This window comes from Melospiza georgiana, chromosome 26 (genome assembly GCF_028018845.1).
Source record: "Melospiza georgiana isolate bMelGeo1 chromosome 26, bMelGeo1.pri, whole genome shotgun sequence".
In the NCBI taxonomy this organism is placed as follows: Eukaryota; Metazoa; Chordata; class Aves; order Passeriformes; family Passerellidae; genus Melospiza; species Melospiza georgiana.
The window spans coordinates 6,843,707-6,860,356 of record NC_080455.1 but is presented as its reverse complement, the minus strand read 5'-3'; the positions used below and the strand labels follow the sequence as shown (position 1 = coordinate 6,860,356).

Sequence of the window (16,650 nt, the reverse complement as noted above, 5' to 3'; positions counted from 1 at the left end):
GAACTGTTATTATTATTATTTAAATAATAAGATTTCAAATGAAAAAAAATTAATTCAATGCATCGGCGAGGCCGAGCTGACTGGAGTGAACCTGCCCCAGTTTGGGGAGCCTGTGGGGGTGAGCAGGGCTGGTTTGCTCCAGGGCTTTGGGGTCTCGTGTTCCTGTAGTTCTGTGCTTCTGTGGAGACTGTGAATAAGTGGATATTCCCGTAGCCATGACAGAGCTGCCCTTTATTTATTTCTCCTGGAGCGCTGTGTCTTTATTTTACAGATTTCCCTCTGTTTCCCCCCCCAATCATGATTCCATCTCCTTCCCTCCCCCTCCTCTTTTTTGTGAAGTTTACTTATGGAAGAGTTACACTGTACTGTACAAATGTCAAAAGTGTCAAAAAAAAAAAAAAAAGAGTACAATTTCCTAAAAATCACTGTATTAAAAGAAATGTTGTGAAGAAATAAACCAATGCTGATCAGAAGTTCCTCGGGGTCCCTGAGTTGCCAGAAAGGAGCAAAATTAATCAGATTTTTTTAAATCATCACGCCCCAAATGGCTCCTGCTGCTGCTGAGGGAGGAGCTGATCCCCCCTGGGTGTGTGACAGCAGGGACCGGGGCAGAGCATGAAGGCACAGCTTTAAAAATCAAATTAAAACCCCCATTTAGACAATTCTCATTGACACTGGCAATAATTCAGTCCCTGGGTGATGCAGGGAGTGTGCAGCTCGCCCAGGGCTGGGAGCACAGGGGATGTGATGGCCCAAACTCTGCCAGAACTTGGCTGCAGCCCCCCCTGAGCCTCTGCAGAGCCGGCGGGTGCAATCACAGCCCATCTCCAGCCCTATTTATAGAGACCCAGGTGGCTGCAGCCCCCGGAGCTGAGGGAGTGCAGATCCCAGCCCTGAGCCGGGGAGAAAAGCGCGAGGGGAAGGAGAGAGGAGCTGCAGGGAGAGCAGAGCAGCAGCCACAGTGGAGCAGGGCTGGAATGACCTTCAATCCCATCCCTTCGTGCCCCTTCCACCATCCCAGGCTGCTCCAACCCGCCCTGGGGCAGCCCCAGCTACTCTGGCAATTCCATTCCAGCCCTCGCAGGGAAGAATTCCTCCCCAATTTCCACTCAGTGGGGCTGGAAGGTGCCGGAGGAGCAGCAAGGGTTTGCTTTGCTCTGCAGAAGGAACAAATCCAGCCAGGCCCTTCCCAGGGGCTCCTCCTCACCCCGGCTCTGCGGGCAAATCCCACAAGAAATCACTTTACAGCTTCTCCTGCAGCAAGAGATTGTTCCAGCCCCAGCCCACGGCTGTAATTAGCAGATGAGTTAATCAGCAGCAGGCACGTGGAGGGTGGGGGGGCTCTGGCCATGCCCTCCCTCGGCTGGGGCGCTCCACAAAGGCCAGGAATGCACGGAAATCCCTCTGAGTCCATCTGCAGGATGCTCCTCGAGCCTCTCTAGGCCCCGGCGCTGCTCTGGCTCTGCCCTGGGGGCTCCTGCCCGGGGCTGCGGGGCTGGAAAATACCCAGGGTGAGATGGGCACTGCCCAGGGAGCAGGGAAATCATCCTGTGCCTCTGCTGGGCACTGCCCACAGAGCAGGGAAATCATTGTGCCCCTCTGCTGGGCACTGCAGGGAAATCATCCTGCCCCTGTGCTAGGCACTGCCCAGAGCAGGGAAATCATCCTGCCCCTCTGCTGGGCACTGCCCAGAGAGCAGGGAAATCAATTGTGCCCCTGTGCTGGGCACTGCCCAGAGCAGGGAAATCATCCTGCCCCTCTGCTGGGCACTGCCCAGAGAGCAGGGAAATCATGCTGCCCCTGTGCTGGGCACTGCCCAGAGCAGGGAGAGAATCCTGTCCTGGCTGTGCCCCTCAGCTTGGGAAGCACTTGGAGACACCTGAGTGCATCCAGAGGGGGCAAACGGGGCTGGGAACTGGGAGCACAAACCCTGAGAGGGAGCTGGGGGTGCTCAGCCTGGAGAAAAGGAGGCTCAGGGGTGCCCCCATCACTCTCTGCAGCTCCTGAAAGGTGCCTGTGCTCGGCTGGGGCTGGGCTCTGTCCCCAGGAACTGACAGAAGCAGAGGGCACAGCCTGGAGCTGGGTCAAGGGAAATACAGGTCGGATATTGGGAAAAATGTTTTTATGGATGGAGGGATAAAGTTCTGGAATGGTTTTCCTGGAGGGGTGGTGCAGTCCCCATCCCTGGGTGTGTTTGACAAAGCCTGGATGTGGCACTGGGTGCCAGGGCTCAGTGGAGGCGCTGGGGTTGGGTTGGATTTAATGACCTTTATGGTCCCTTCCAACCTGATAATTCAGTGAATTTGGGGGAACTTTGGCAATTCCAGGGGATCAGGGAGGCAGTGCAGTCACCATCCACAGATGTGGCACTGCGTGCCAAGGGTTTGCTTGAGGTGTTGGGGCTGGGATGGATTTAATGACACTTAGGGTCTATTCCAGCCGGGTCATTCTGTGAATTTGGGGGAATCCTGTGCATTTCTGTGAACTGTGTGAACTCGCAGGGCTGGCAGGGGCTCAGGGGCAGGGCTCACCCTGTACTTGAGGTAGGACAGGTAGGTGTCCCAGCCCAGGGTCACCACGTTGACATAAGCCACACGGAACGGGGGCGGCACGAAGAGGAAGTTGAGGATCTGCGCCGCCGGCCACACGCTCCAGTCAGCCTGGGGAGGGACAAGGGGGCACAGGGGGGGACAAGGGGCAGCTGGGGGCTGCCCTCGGCTCCCAGCAGCACGGGGGGCAGCTCGGGGAGGGGATCACCTTGTACATCTCCCAGAATTTCTCCTTCAGCTCGTCCCAGCTCTCCTGCAGGGATTGGCCCTCCAGGGTGCCGATGGCTGCGGGGACAGGAGGGGTCAGAGGGGATTGGGGAGGGAAATGGGGAGGGAAATGGGGTGGGAAATGGGGAGGGAATTGGGGAGGGAAATGGGGTGGGAAATGGGGAGGGAAATGGGGTGGGAAATGGGGAGGGAAATGGGGAGGGAAATGGGGAGGGAAATGGGGAGGGAAATGGGGTGGGAATTGGGGTGGGAATTGGGGAGGGAAATGGGGTGGGAAATGGGGAGGGAAATGGGGTGGGAAATGGGGTGGGAAATGGGGAGGGAAATGGGGAGGGAAATGGGGAGGGAAATGGGGAGGGAATTGGGGTGGGAATTGGGGAGGGAAATGGGGTGGGAAATGGGGAGGGAAATGCCCCAAACCTCTCCCAGTGTGGGCAGGGAAATGGAAAGGAAAGTGAAAGGGAAGGCACAGATCTGTCTGGGGAAGGGCTGGGGCTGTGCCAGGGGTGGGATGGAGGTCAGGGAATGTTCTGGGGTTTGGGATGGAGATCAGGGAAAGGTTCTGGAATTTGGTATGGGGGTCAGGGAAAGGCTCAGGGGTTTGGGATGGAGATCAGGGAGAGGTTCAGGGATTTGGGGATGGATCCCAGGAAAGGTTCTTCCCCCAGAGGGTGGCACTGAATTCCCCAGGGAATGGCCCCATCCCAGCCCTGCCAGAGCTGCAGTGATGCCTTTTGTCACTTCACCTGTGAGATTCATTCCGAATTGCCCCCTAACCCAGCACAGCACCTGGAAGCACCAACCCCAGGCCCCACCAGGAGCTGCAGGGCCGGGATTCGGGGGCCGGATCAGCGCCCCCCGAGCCCCCCACGTACCCATGAAGTACCAGGCTCCCATGGTGGGCGATGCCACCAGCTGGTCGATGAGCACCTTCTTGATGCCGGTGCGCAGGCAGCGCACGCCCCGCGCCGGCAGCGCCCAGTCCAGCCACAGGTACCAGTAATGCATCAGGGGGCCCAGGCTGCAGCCCACCACGAACATCCTGCCTGCAACCACAGGGACAGCACGGCTGGGGGGCAACGAGGGCACCCTGGGGGAGGAACTCAGCACTGCGAGGGTGGGGATGGGTTTCACGGCTGACCCCGGAGCCCTGGATGGATGCCAGGAAAGGTTCAGGAGGATTTAGGATGGAGATCAGGGAAATGCCATGAAGGCATTCTGGGGAGGAATTCCTCCCTGTGAGGGATTTCCCCCAGCCCTGGATCCCTGGCAGTGCCCCAGGCCGCGGTTTGGAGCAGCAGGAGGGTGAGAGGCGTCTCTGCCCCTGGCAGTGGGATTTGCCTAGCCCCTCCCAGTGCCCACCAGTGCCCATCCCTGCCAGCTCTAACCCGTGCGCCCCAGCTGCAGCTGGCTCTGGGGGTGCTTGCGGCGGTGCCACTCCTGCTGCAGGACGTCCCCGGCTGCCAGGAGCCCCCCGCAGCTGACGGTGTTGGTGAGGAGCAGCAGGCGGCCCGAGAACAGCGAGCGCCACGAGCGCAGCAGCATCCTGGGCACGGCCTGGAATGGCACGGGCACAGCCTGGGCACGGCCTGGAATGGCACGGCACAGCCTGGGCACGGGAACAGCCTGGGCACGGCCTGGAATGGCACGGGCACAGCCTGGGCACGGGAATGGGAACGGCCCCAGAGTCACTGCTGGCTGTCCCCGCGCCCCCCAGCTCTCCCAGTTCAGGCTGGGTACCCTCCCACTGCCCCCCAGTTCTCCCAGTCTGGGCCTGGGTATCCCTCAGTTATCTCAGTGAGGGCCTTGGTAACCCCCCCCCCAGTTCTCCCAGTTCCCCTGTGCCCCCCAGTTCAGGGCTGGGTATCCTCCCAGTTCCTCCCAGTGCCCCCCAGTTCTCCCCTCTGCGTGTCCCAGTTGCCCCTGCCGCCCCCTCCCAGTGCCCCCACTGCTCCACACGCCCCGACCCCTCAGCCATCGCCTCACAGTCCCCCAGCGCCTCCATCCCGCCCCGCTGCCCGCCCCCCGCTATGTCCGTAGCCTGCACTTACCCCGCTGGGTGCCCAGCGCCCCTGCCCGGACACCCGGCCGGCTCCCGGTGCCTGCGGCTCCTCCCGGTCCCCCCCGCGCCCCCCCCGCCCCTACCGGGCGTTACCGCCACCCGCACACGGAACCGGCAGAGGGTCACGTGACAACAATGACGTCCGCTTCCTGCCTCCGCCATGACAGCTACCGAGGCACGGGAGGCCGCCATGACGGCTACCGAGGCACAGGAGGCCGCCATGACACCTACCGAGGCATAGGAGGCCGCCATGACACCTACCGAGGCACCAGCTCGCCCAGGGGTTGCGGTGGAGTGATCTGGGGATGGTCCAGGGGATCCCCGCGGTGCCCCAGCCCTGCCCTGTCCCTGGCTCCTCGGTTTGGGGGCAGCAGCGTGGCTGGGGAGCTGTGGTTGGCTGTGGAGGTGGCCATGCTGCGTGTCAGCAGGGCTGGGACCATCACTCTCCCCGCTCTGCTGGTGCCACTGGGGTCCCCCAGGTGTGGGGATGCCGCTGGGACCCTCCAGACTGTCCCCAGAGCCTTTAGAATTCTTTGAGAGGCTGCTCTGTGGAGCTTGAGCACCAGGTCTGTGTCACCTTGGCAGTGACACATCTCATTTGCTTCTGCTGTGTTTTGCACAGGGGCTGGGGGGACGTTGCTGCTCCTCGTCCTGGGAGTTTGTCACTCCCAAGGACATCCTGGTGGGAACTGGGGCTCTTTTCCAGCGATGTAGGACAGCTGGGACAGCTCTGGCAGTGAACTGGAGGCAAAGATCCCCTCACTAACAGGAGTTTGTCTGCCAGGATTGGTGTGGGGCTCGCAGAAAGGCAAAAAACTCACCAGCTTCTAAAAACATCAGCTTTATTCCAACTGCCAGGAGCCCTGCTCCTCCTCACAGCCCATCCAAAGTCTTCCTGACACCGAGGGACAGGGCCAGGCCAGCCCTATCTGTAGGAATTGGCCTTGTGCTTTGGCAGGAAGGTGAAGCTGGGCGGGACGGGGCCCAGGAGCAGCTCACTGGGGGAAAGAATCAATCACAGAATTAATCCAGAGACCTCAAAGCCCACCCAGTGACAGCCCTGTCATGGGCAGGGAGACCTCCCACTGTCCCAGGCTGCTCCCATCCCTGCCCAACCTGGCCTTGGACACTGCCAGGGAAGAAAAACAACAAAAAAACAAACCCAAGGAAGGGTTCAGTGCTCAGTGCCCAGCTGTCAAACAACCCTGTGGCCCTACAGGGGCTCTGCCACGTCCCTTCTGAGCAACTGGAATGAGATTTGATGCCTCCTGACCTTATTTTGATCCAATCATCCACGTTCTGGCTGGCCATGAGGGTCTCCAGGTAGTCCCTGCCCAGGTAATAGGGCGGCCGCTCGTTGATTTTCTGAGGTAGATGTTCCAGTAACCCAACTGGGATGTACCTGGGATAAAATGAAATGAGTGCTGGGGGTTCATGAATGAATTAATTACCGTTCAAAGGTCCCCCTGGCTGGGCAGCATCACCTGCACAGGAAGGAGAGCCACTCCAGCAGGAATTTCCTGGTTTTCTCCACTCCCTGAGTGTCTGAGCCCCAGTGCTCGAGGCCAAAGTTGGTGAAGTCCTTGAGGATGTCAAACCTCTCCCTGGAGGAGATATCCCAGTGTCTCTGCTCCTTGATTTCCGTGAAGAGCCAGGGTTTGATCAGTGCCCCTCTGCAGCCAAAGAAAAATAAAATAAAATAAAATTGTTATTCCCATCACTGATGCTTCTGAAGATCTGAGACACTTCCCAGCACTGATCTCTGCTTTAAATCTTCTTTTCCATTCCAACTGATACAAACTGATTTCTCCAATTTTCAGGGTGGTTTTACTGAGAGGAAATTCCATGCTTTGGGTTTGTTTAGGGATTTTTTTAAATCCTCTTTTTATTTTTTTCCCCCCTCTGGAACCACCAGAGCTCAGGAGTGAAGGGAAACACAGGCACTTGCCTTGCAATCATGATTCCAGAAACTCCCATCTGCATGGCTCTGTTTGCATCTTCATAGGACAAAATATCCCCATTTCCTGCCCAGAGAGGAGGAGAAGCCAGAGGTCAGAGAGATCCGTGAGGACAAGTCAAAGTGAGCTAATGCAGGCATGGGATGAAATTCAGCATGGACACAATGTCCCAGGGCCAGATGGTGCAAAGAGGCTCCTGCTCTGGATTCCCAGGGATGTTTCTGATGGATGTTCCCTTACAAGGAAAAAAGGAGCTTTCCCCTCTCTACTCCTTCAGTTTCCCTGAAGGTTTAGGGATTTTGTGCCACAAAATCCAAGAAAAACCCCTTTAAAACCCAAGTGATTGGTGTCCCTTCCTTCTGGCACCACGTCTGGCACCAGGTGTGGCATTTACATTTTCTGAAAAATCCCTTTTGCCAGGATTTCTCTCCTGGGAAGCTAAGAAGCCTCAGAGAAAACGGGAAACAATAATTAATTATCTCATTTGCTTCTCCTGTGTTTTGCTGCTTTGGAATGTGGTTGGAGATTGCTTATCCAACAGGTGATTGTTTCATTGGTTTCATGTGAATTGTTCTGACTCTTTGGCCAGTCAGAGTCAGGCTGCGTCAGGGCTCTGGAGGGAGTCAGAGTTTTTATTATCACCTTTTTAGCCTTCTGTAAGTATCCTTTCAGTATTCTTTATATACTAAAGAATAGATCTCCACATTGCATTCTGCTCTGGCACAAACACAGGCACAGCAAATGAGATCAGAATATTCTTGGGAAGAATTGTGCCTTGCTCTTCTGTGTGCAGAGCAATGTGGGGCTATTTCCTGACAGGCCAAGGAACCAAAGCACCATCACCGTGGGTGAGCAATCCCCACATTGCATTCTGCTGTGGCACAAACACAGAAAATGAGATAAGAATTGTTTCGATCATTCGATCATTCTTTTCTCTGCTTCCCTCAGGTTCAGAGGATGTGAACCCCCCCAGGAACATGCTCTTTTGCCCCATTTTGAGGGGGTTTGAAAAGGAAGGGGTGCCAAGGGGTGCCCCACGTACCGAAGAGAGGCATGGGGCTGGCCAGGCGGGCGCACTCGGCGATGTAAGCCCAGTCCGCGCTGCGCGTGTAGCGCTGCTCCCGCGAGCGCCCGTGCAGCTGTGGGGAGAGAGCAGGGACATCACTGCAGGGACAGGGACAGCACCGTGGGGAGGGGAGCCCTGGGATGGGCCTTGGGATGGGCTTTGGGAGAGCTGCAGTGGTTTTTATGGAATCAACATCGGGATTGACCTCGAGATCAACCTCGGGATGAGCCTCGAGATCGATGAGCGCTGAGAACAGAGGTGGGTAAAGGATCTCTTGGGATCTACCTCTGGATTTACAGAATGACCAGGTTGGAAGAGACCTTAAGGGTTATTGAGTCCAACCCAGCCCCAACAGCTCAACTGAACCCTGGCACCTTGGGATCAACCTTGGGATCAACCTCAGGATTGACCTTGGGATCGATGGGCGCTGAGAGCAGAGCTGGGTAAGGGATCCCTTGGGATCTACCTCTGAATTTACAGAATTTACAGAATCACTGGGTTGGAAGAGACCTTCAAGATCATCGAGTCCAACCCAGCCCCAATATCTCAACTGAACCCTGGCACCTTGGGTTCAGCCTTGGGATGTGCCTTGGGATCGATGGGTGCTGAGAGCAGAGCTGGGTAAGGGATCCCTTGAGATCTACCTCTGGATTTACAGAATTCACACAATTATCAGGTTGGAAGAGATCCTAAAGGTCACTGAGTCCAACCCAGCCCCAGCACCTCAACTGAACCCAGTGCCACATCCAGGCTTTGTTAAACACACCCAGGGATGGGCCCTTTCCAAACCATTCTGGGATTCCGTATCGGGCTCAGAAGCAGGGAGGAAAACACCCTCTGCACCTGAATTTTCCTATTTTATTAGCAGAGGACACTAAAAGGCAGGGGAAGGTCACCCAATCTGATCTCCAGGCAGAGCTCCCCAGGCACCACCCCACAGCCCTGTCCCCGTACCGTGACCATGGATGCGCCCCACTCGCGGATCCTGGGGATGATTTTGTGAGCCACGTTGACCTTCTCCTGCACCCCAGTGCGGATCTTCACCGTCAGGGGGACATCCAGCACCTGCAGAGGTGGGAAGGTGAGGCCAGGCTGGACTGGGCTCCACCAGCTCAGCTCAGCTCAGCTCAGCTCCCACTTACCGAGTTCATCCCGCGGACGATCTGCTCGAACTTGTTGGAGCGAGTCATCAGAGCACAGCCTCCTCCCTGAGGGACAAAACAGGGAGCTCAGGACCTTCCTCACACGGTGGAGAGTCCTTGGGGCACCTCAGAGTTTGGAGAAAGTGGATTCTTCAACCAAAAATTCTCCAGAGTGCTTTTCCCTCCCACCCACCAGGGAGAGACAGCCATTCCCTGCTCCTTGAGCAGCTTATTCCCCTTCTCATGAGATAGATGGACTGGGAGCTCTGGATCAGACTGAAAAGAGCAATCAGGCAGCAGAGGGTGAGGACAAGGATTCGTGGAAGGAAAACCCACCACAGAACTTCTCACCTTCTTGTAGACCAGGTCGATGGGACAGCCGACGTTGATGTCAACAAAATCCACCTCGATTGTCCTGTTCAGGAGCTCTGCACACTTGGTCATGGTGTCTGGAAAGGCTCCCTCCAGCTGCCAGAGGGAAGGAGCTCCCCTGAGTCCCAGAGGCAGCTTTTCCCCTGGGAAGGGAGCCCTGGGTGGGCTGTGGAGGGGGGGAAGCCTCACCTGCACCCCGAAGATGTCCTCGGTGTGGTGGCGCTTGAGCAGAGCCCACTCGGAGGACTGGCCCTGGAGCAGGTTGGTGCACACAGCCATCTCCCCACAGGTGACATCTGCCCCAAAACGTTTGCAGATCCGTCGGAACGGGAGGTTTCCACACTGCCAGGGACAGCAGGGACTCCTGTCAGGGATTGTCAGGAGATCTGCTCTGTTCCAACCGTGCCCACAGCAAGTCGCCAACCTACCGTGGTCAGTGGAGCCAGGTACAGCTTGCCTTGGATTTCCAGCTGGAAAACAGGGATGGAGGAGCAGGTCAGCAGAGCTGCAACAGTTTTTATGGGATCACAGAATGGTTTGGCTTGCAAAGGACCTTAAGGAGCATCCAATTCCATGCCCTGGCCATGGGCAGTGACACCTTTCACCATGCCAGGGTGCTCCAAGCCCTGTCCAGACTGGCCTTGGACGCTTCCAGGGATGAGGCAGCCACAGCTGCTCTGGGAATTCCGTCCCAGCCCCTCCCCACCCTCACAGGCAGGAATTCCTTCCATGCTCTGCCTGCCTCCCCCAGCTAAAGGCTCTCCAAGGGGCTTCTCTTCCCTCTTTCCATGCACAATCTCCACCACGGGAGCAGGACACAAGGGACTCTCACCTTCTTCTTCTCACATGGCCGCAGCTTCGTGATGTCCTCATCTGTCAGCGGGCCCAGGGTTGGGATGGAGGGAGCACCATCAGCTCCTTGGGAGTTCCTCACGACCTCAGGTTTGGGAGCATCCTCAGCTCCTCTGGAGTTCTGCAGAGCCTCAGGTCTGGCAGCATCTTCAGCTCCTTGGGAGTTCTGTAGAACCTCAGGTTTGGGGGTATCTTCAGCTCCTCTGGAGCTCTGCAGGACCTCAGGTTTGGGAGCACCATCAGCCCTTTGGGAGCTCTGCAGAGCCTCAGGGTTGGCAGCACCCTCAGCTCCTTGGGAGCTCTGCAGAGCCTCAGGGTTGGCAGCACCCTCAGCTCCTTGGGAGCTCTGCAGAGCCTCAGGTTTGGCAGCATCCTCATCCCCTTGGGAGTTTGGCAGGACCTCAGGTTTGGGAGCACCCTCAGCTCCTTGGGAGCTCTGCAGAGCCTCAGGTCTGGGATCCTCTCCCTGCTCCTGCAGCACAGGGCTGTCCCTCAGGCCCTCCTGGGGATCGGTGCAGTTGGACACCTCCGTGGAGCTCCCCGTGGCTCTGCCTCCCTTCCCAGCACGCAGCCCACGCAGAAACTCCTCGGCCTTGTGGAAGCTGAACTTCCTCTTGCGCAGCTGCTGCTGCAGCTCCTTGGAGAGGCCGTTCCTCACCAGCACCTTCCCCTCCCACTGCTGCACCAGGGAGGCGTTGACCAGGTTCTGGTGGCCGTCCCCGAGGTGGGCCTGGCCGAAGCGGCAGGTGACACCGTAGGGACAGCGGCCGAAGGTGTCGAAGAGGACGCAGCGCTGGCCCAGGTCTGCAGGTTTGGCCGCCAGGTACTGGGACACGTCGTGGAGGAAGCGGCAGCGCGGCCCAAAGTGGCACTGCCCGCCACAGCCCTGGGGACAGCACAGAGCAGGGCAGGGTGGGCACGGAGCAGGACGGCACAGAGCGCTCTGAGTCTCACCTGGGATCACCAGGGCAGGGAGGGAGTGGTGCCAGGGGAGGGATGGACACACAGTGGAGGGGATGGACACAATGGAGGGGGTGGACACACTTCAAGGAAGGTGACACCTCACTAGTTACACTCAGCTCATCCCACGTCACCCCCTCCCAGCTGGTTTTCATGGAATTCCAGCCTGGTCTGGGTTGGAAAGGACCATAAATCCCATCCAGTCCCACCTGCAGGGGCACCTCCCACTGTCCCAGGCTGCTCCAAGCCCTGTCCAGGCTGGCCCTGAGCACTGCCAGGGATCCAGGGGCAGCCACAGCTGCTCTGGGCACCCTGTGCCAGGGCCTGTCCACCCTCCCAGGGATGAATTCCTTCCCCAAATCCCCCTAAGCCAGGCAGAGAGGGCTGTATGTCCCACCTGTGTCACCGAGGGGCACAGCCTGCTCTGCTCGTAGCAGCTGGGTTTCATGCAGGGGCGGCTCTTGTTCTGCCCCCGGGCTCTCTTCTTCTCTGGACGCTCCTTCTCCTCCTCTCCAGCATTCCCTTGGCTTTCCCCATCCTGGCCGAGCTCCTCTGCCTTCACCCTCTTGGCTGGGGGTTCGCTGACCTGCTCCTCTTCCTTCTTCTCCTCCTTTTCCTCCTCCTCCTCCTCGCCCCCTGCCCGCAGGTAGGCGTGGAACTGCTCCTTGGAGGTGAGGAACCTGCGGGGAACGTGGCAAAGGGTGAGGTCAGGAGGGGGTGGTATGGGGGGCACCGGGGCAGGAGGGGATGGGCACGGACTGGGGGGGTGTGGAGAGGTCGGGAATGTACTGGGGGGGCTCATGAATGGACCGGGCACACACCGGAGAAGGTTATGAAGGGACCGAGCCCGTTCTGGGGGGGTTACAGAGGGGTGGGGCCCATCCCGGGGGGCTGAGGAGGGGCCGAGGCCCCGGTCCCGCACTCACCGGGCTCGAACCGGCGCCACACCGGGCGCCAGAGCCGCTGCCATGCTGCCGCGCGCGGCGATGACGTCAGGGGGGGCGGGGCCACGTGGCCGGGCGCGCGCGGTATAAAAGGGCCTGGCTGAGGCGCGCTGCCCTCAGAGCGGCGGAAGCCGCAGTCGATTGTAGTGTGCGTGATCAGCTGTTTGTACGCCCTCCGAGGCTTGTTCGGGGGCTGCCACAGCCCCCTCATGAGTGTCAGGGTTGCCCAAGCAGGGAAGGACGGCCTTTGTGCAGCCCTTGTACCTTGGGGAGAGGTGTTGTCCCGTGTGGCAGCTCCTTAAGGCTTCACTTTGGGGACACCTGGGTGTGAGGGGGTCACAGGTGCTGCCCCAGGCCTGGGCCCTGAGGGTGGGCATGGCTGGGAGGACCCCTGAGACCAATGAGTTCAACTTACAGCAGAACAGCGTCACGTCAGCCAGACACACCAAGTGCTCCTTTGTCTTTCCTTCAACAGTTCCCTGGTTTTGGGGGTGCCTTGGGGTCCCACCTTCTGCTCCCTCCTCCTCACACCTATCAGGGGAGGGAATGCAGCTCTACAGCGATGTGGGGTGCTCGCTCTGGTTTTTTGTCATTTTAGGATTATTTTTAAGAGGTAAATGCACAGGCATGAGCCAGCTCTTGCTCATGAGCTGCCTTTGTAGTGCTCAAGCCGCCCTTGCCTTTGGTCCGTGGGTGGAAGTTTGGGCTGAAAACCAAAAAACGCGTCAGGCGTGGTGTGTCTGACCTTTCCTCCCTCCCCTGTAGCTGCCACATCTTCCTCATGTTTGTGCCACTTTTTACACTTCTCCTGTTCCACAGCCCCTCTGAGGTCCTGCAAGCCCGGCGTGTGTGGAAGATGCTGCATGAGGGGGCTGATGTCTGGTGGGTGACACATTCGGACCCTCCCGGATGACGTTTCCTTTCCAGCCCCATCATCCCCACAGCCCCGTTTGACTCACACTTGGCCTGGGCTGCTGAGAGGGCTGAGAAAAGGCTGTGAAATCCAAGTGCAGCAAGAGCTGGGCTCCATCTTCCCTGTCCCACGCCTTGCGCTGAATCCAAGATATTTCTAGCTGCGTTCAAACTGTCCGTGAGGCTGGACGTGGGGTCAGCCCAGCTTAATTTGTGGGTTTTGTCCTAATTTAGGAGCTTCTGGGACCTCTGCCCGTGGTGTTGGGATTGTTCATGGGCACTGCCGGGTTCTGCGTGCACGTGGGGCAGAGGTAAAAGTGCACGTGGGGCTGGAATTCTGGTGTTTTCCTGTTTCAGCTCGGTTCTTTCCAGACGCTCCATCATAAATGGCTTTTGGGAGGAGCTGGGGGCCCGCTGGGTGCTCCTGCTGCTGCCAAGGGTGGGCAGGTTGCACCACGGGGCCAGGCTGCTGTGGGAAGAGCTTTGGGCTGACTGGGTGTTAATTAGCGCTGGAGTGAAATATGAGGAATGCAAAATACTATTTTAAGCTTCAGCTTGGCCGGGGGAAGGAAGGAAGGAAGGAAACGAGGCTCTGGGGATGAACGAAGTGATTTCACTGCTGGTTTTTTTGGGGCAATAAGCCCGAAGTCAGAGCTCTGCACCCGGCTGAGGTCACACTTCAGCATCTGATCCCTGCTCAGGGCTCTGGCTCGGCAGCTTTACGAGGCTGAGCCTTGGATGAGCTTCCCAACAAAGCCTTTCCCAGGCTGGACAGGGCTTGGAGCAACCTGGCCTAGTGGAGATGTCCGTGGCCATTCAGGGGTGGAAATGAGAGAGCTTTGAGGTCTCTTCCAACCCAAACCATTCCCTGACTCTCTGCTGGGTTTGGAGAGGTGCTGGCTCTTATCTCCTTCATCTTTTCAGCCCTTCAGGTCATGCTGAGGTTGGAAGAGGAGCCAGGGGAAGGAAGGAGGAGCTGGATAAATGTGGGGTGAATACAGAGCTTGGAAGGCCAGAGCTGTCACTCCCACATCCTCCAGCAGCTCCAGAGAAAACCAATACCAAGGAACTCACTGGGAAAGGCCAAGGCAGGAAAAAGGGAAAGGCTGATTACAGGAAAGTGGGATATAGATACAGGGAGAGCTAAGTCAGGAAAAGTTCAGCTCCTCCAAGGTCCAAGTTAAACACATGTTAATGAACCTGCCCCTTCCACAGGCTCCCACACAAAAGTCGGACGTGTCAAGCCCTGGGGTCTGGCTACCACGGCAGGAATTGGCCAAAAATGAGGCTGTGTAAAGCCCCAGGAGCAGCTGCCATGGGGAGAGAGCTTTGTGTCGCTGGAGCTGTGCTGAGTGCTGTGACAAGCTCTGCTGGTCCCTCCTGCCCCAGGTGTGGGTTTGGGGGGCACCTCGGGGTCCTGTCCTCTGCTCAGCCCAAATCCATTCCTGCTGTGCTGTCTCCCCTTTTATCCGGTCTGGTTCCAGCAGCACAGCTTCCAGCCCTCTGCAAAGGAGACAATTCCCAGCGCTCATAAATCTCCTATCAGGAAGCTGTTTCCAAGATTAAAGCTTTAAACGTTTCCCCTCTCTGGTTTCACGTCCCAGCTCCCAGCTCCCTCCCTGCTGCAATCGGCAGCTCCATCCCCTCCACCAGGGTCTCTGTGCCTCACACCAAGCTGTGTCTGCTCCAGGAAAACCTGTGCTGGGACACTGGAACTGGGCTGTGCTCCTCCAAGGCCTGGGAACGGCCACTGCAGGCTTTGTGCGTGGAGTTTGGGAGCTCTGCCCGCTGCAGGTCCCTCCTGGCTGCTGGGAGAGCTGGCCTAGCCTTTGGAGGAGCTAAAGGTCAATATCTGGGCAGGGTTTGGGATGAGCTCGGGGCCTGCTGTGGGTATGGGATCACTGGGAGCGTTCCTGGAGGATTATCCGCGGTGAGGAGGCTTTGGGTTGGTGTGGCTGTGGGGTGTGGGCAGGGAAAGGGATGGGGCAGGGAGAGGCAGGGAGCTGGGAAAGGGATGGAGCAGCAGGGAAAGGCAGGAAAATGCAGCAGGGAAAGGCTGGGAGAAGGGAAAGGCAGGGAAAGGGATGGAGCAGCAGGGAAAGGCAGTGAGCAGAGAAAAGGACAGGGCAGAGAAAGGCAGGGAGCTGGGAAAGGCAGAGAGCAGGGAAAGGGATGGAGCTGGGAAAGGGATGGAGCAGGAAAAAGCAGGGAAATTCAGGGGGTAGGCAAAGGCAGGGAGCTGGAAAAGGCAGAGAGCAGGGAAAGGGGAAGGGATGGAGCTGGGAAAGGCAGGGAGCAGCAGGGAAAGTTAAATGGATGGAGCTGGGAAAGGCACAGGCCATCTGGGCTCACGTGGGAGTGCTGAGGGACCCCGGGGCTCTTGGCTGTGGCACCCAGCCCTTTGTTAGGAAAGCTTGGAGGAGACCCCAGGCCTTTTCATCACACCCTAAAATTAGAGGCAGCCCAAGGCCCCAGAGCTGGGGGAGGCGGGTTCCTGGCAGGGGCTGCAGTGCTGATGGAGGAGCAGGATGTGGCTGTTCCCAGTGCCATGGCCATGGCAGCAGGGGAAGGTCCCAGTTCTCCATTCTGGGGGCATCTCTCAGCAGCCTTTGTCCCTCTCAGCCTTCATCACCCTCAGCCCTGCTGTTCCCAGGGCTGGTTTGGGGCAGTTCCGTGGGAGGATCCCCAAGGAACCTTCTGTGCTGGCTCTGTGTCACCTGAGGTCACCCTGTCCCCTTTCCTGCAGGTTCCCTAATCCCTGGTGGCTCAGCCTGTTGGGCATTAGGGGAACTGAGGATCTGGACAGGAAAGGTGCTTGCCTTCAACGCTTTATCTCTCCTTTCCTAATGCCTTGTGTGCCACCAGATAAAACCCCGTGTGCATTTTGAATTTTTATTTTTACGCGAGAAGGCAACAGCGAAATTTCCTCCTGACATTTAACTCAGGCGGTCGGTGACAAACCGAATAAACATTCCTGTTCTGCTGGGACAAAGGCTCCAAGATCCTGCTGGGACTGAAATGTTTCCTCATTTCCGAAGTAAAACGTTTCAGTTTAAATAAAAAAAATAAGAACAGCAACTAAAAATGACACGTTTCAATGTTTTTCTAATTATTTTCTCCACTTTGGCTACAGCTATTTGTCAAATCTGGCCTGGCTTCTCAAGTAGCTTTGGAGCCTTCCAAAACTGCTATTTTTGGGCACTTTTCCTGCTATTGATGAATAATTTATCCCTGCCCTGTGTTCCTGCTCATTCCAGGTGTTTTCTGGGGTGTCTCACAGGTGGATGGGGCCTTGGTGCCATGGCAGGGACACCTCCCACCATCCCAGGTGGCTTCAGCCTGGCCCTGGGCAGTGCCAGGGATCCAGGGGCACCACAGCTGGGCTGGGAATCCCATCCCACGCTCCCAGAGAGGAATTCCATCCCATTTAATCTGCGTCCCATCCAGGTGGTTCAATGTGTCCCATCCAGGTGGTTTAATGTGTCCCATTCAGGTGATTTAATCTGTGTCCCATCCAGGTGATTCAATCTGTGTCCCATCCAGGTGATTCAATGTGTCCCATCCAAGTGATTTAATCTGTGTCCCATCCAGGTGGTTTAATCTGT

At 57.6% G+C, this 16,650-nt stretch overlaps 2 protein-coding genes across 3 annotated transcripts; both read right to left on the bottom strand.

Annotated features, from left to right (window-relative positions):
• Positions 1-111: 111 nt before the first annotated feature.
• MPV17L2 (MPV17 mitochondrial inner membrane protein like 2) lies at positions 112-4,889 on the bottom strand. Of its 2 annotated transcripts, none has more exons than XM_058040905.1 (6): positions 4,829-4,889; positions 4,166-4,366; positions 3,653-3,823; positions 2,758-2,834; positions 2,532-2,660; positions 112-1,495 (listed from the first exon to the last, which is right to left on the bottom strand). In XM_058040905.1, the coding sequence occupies exons 2-6, from the start codon at positions 4,320-4,322 to the stop codon at positions 1,439-1,441; spliced, it is 591 nt and encodes a 196-aa protein (XP_057896888.1). In that variant the 5' UTR covers positions 4,323-4,366; positions 4,829-4,889; the 3' UTR covers positions 112-1,438. The 2 variants fall into 2 exon arrangements, with proteins under 2 accessions (XP_057896888.1, XP_057896889.1); XM_058040906.1 differs by having other exon boundaries at positions 4,166-4,334.
• A 775-nt stretch (positions 4,890-5,664) lies between these two features.
• On the bottom strand, positions 5,665-12,160 carry DUS3L (dihydrouridine synthase 3 like). Its single transcript, XM_058040859.1, has 13 exons — positions 12,116-12,160; positions 11,587-11,869; positions 10,210-11,115; positions 9,806-9,847; positions 9,567-9,719; positions 9,357-9,473; positions 9,006-9,071; positions 8,818-8,928; positions 7,840-7,936; positions 6,788-6,863; positions 6,324-6,512; positions 6,113-6,241; positions 5,665-5,837 (listed from the first exon to the last, which is right to left on the bottom strand). The coding sequence occupies exons 1-13, from the start codon at positions 12,157-12,159 to the stop codon at positions 5,765-5,767; spliced, it is 2,286 nt and encodes a 761-aa protein (XP_057896842.1). The 5' UTR covers position 12,160; the 3' UTR covers positions 5,665-5,764.
• Between the last annotated feature and the right edge of the window lie 4,490 nt (positions 12,161-16,650).

Bases quoted from the DNA above. Each gene is read 5' to 3' on its own strand.
- DUS3L (XM_058040859.1), bottom strand. From the start codon at position 12,159: ATGGCAGCGGCTCTGGCGCCCGGTGTGGCGCCGGTTCGAGCCCG. The intron at 11,870-12,115 runs GTGAGTGCGGGA...CGTTCCCCGCAG, and splicing joins GTGGCGCCGGTTCGAGCCCG to GTTCCTCACCTCCAAGGAGC. The intron at 9,072-9,356 runs GTGAGAAGTTCT...TTTGTCCCTCAG, and splicing joins TCGACCTGGTCTACAAGAAG to GGAGGAGGCTGTGCTCTGAT.
- MPV17L2 (XM_058040905.1), bottom strand. From the start codon at position 4,322: ATGCTGCTGCGCTCGTGGCGCTCGCTGTTCTCGGGCCGCCTGCTGCTC. The intron at 3,824-4,165 runs GTTAGAGCTGGC...CTGTGGTTGCAG, and splicing joins GCTGCAGCTGGGGCGCACGG to GCAGGATGTTCGTGGTGGGC. The intron at 2,835-3,652 runs GTACGTGGGGGG...CTGTCCCCGCAG, and splicing joins GGGAGCCTGGTACTTCATGG to CCATCGGCACCCTGGAGGGC.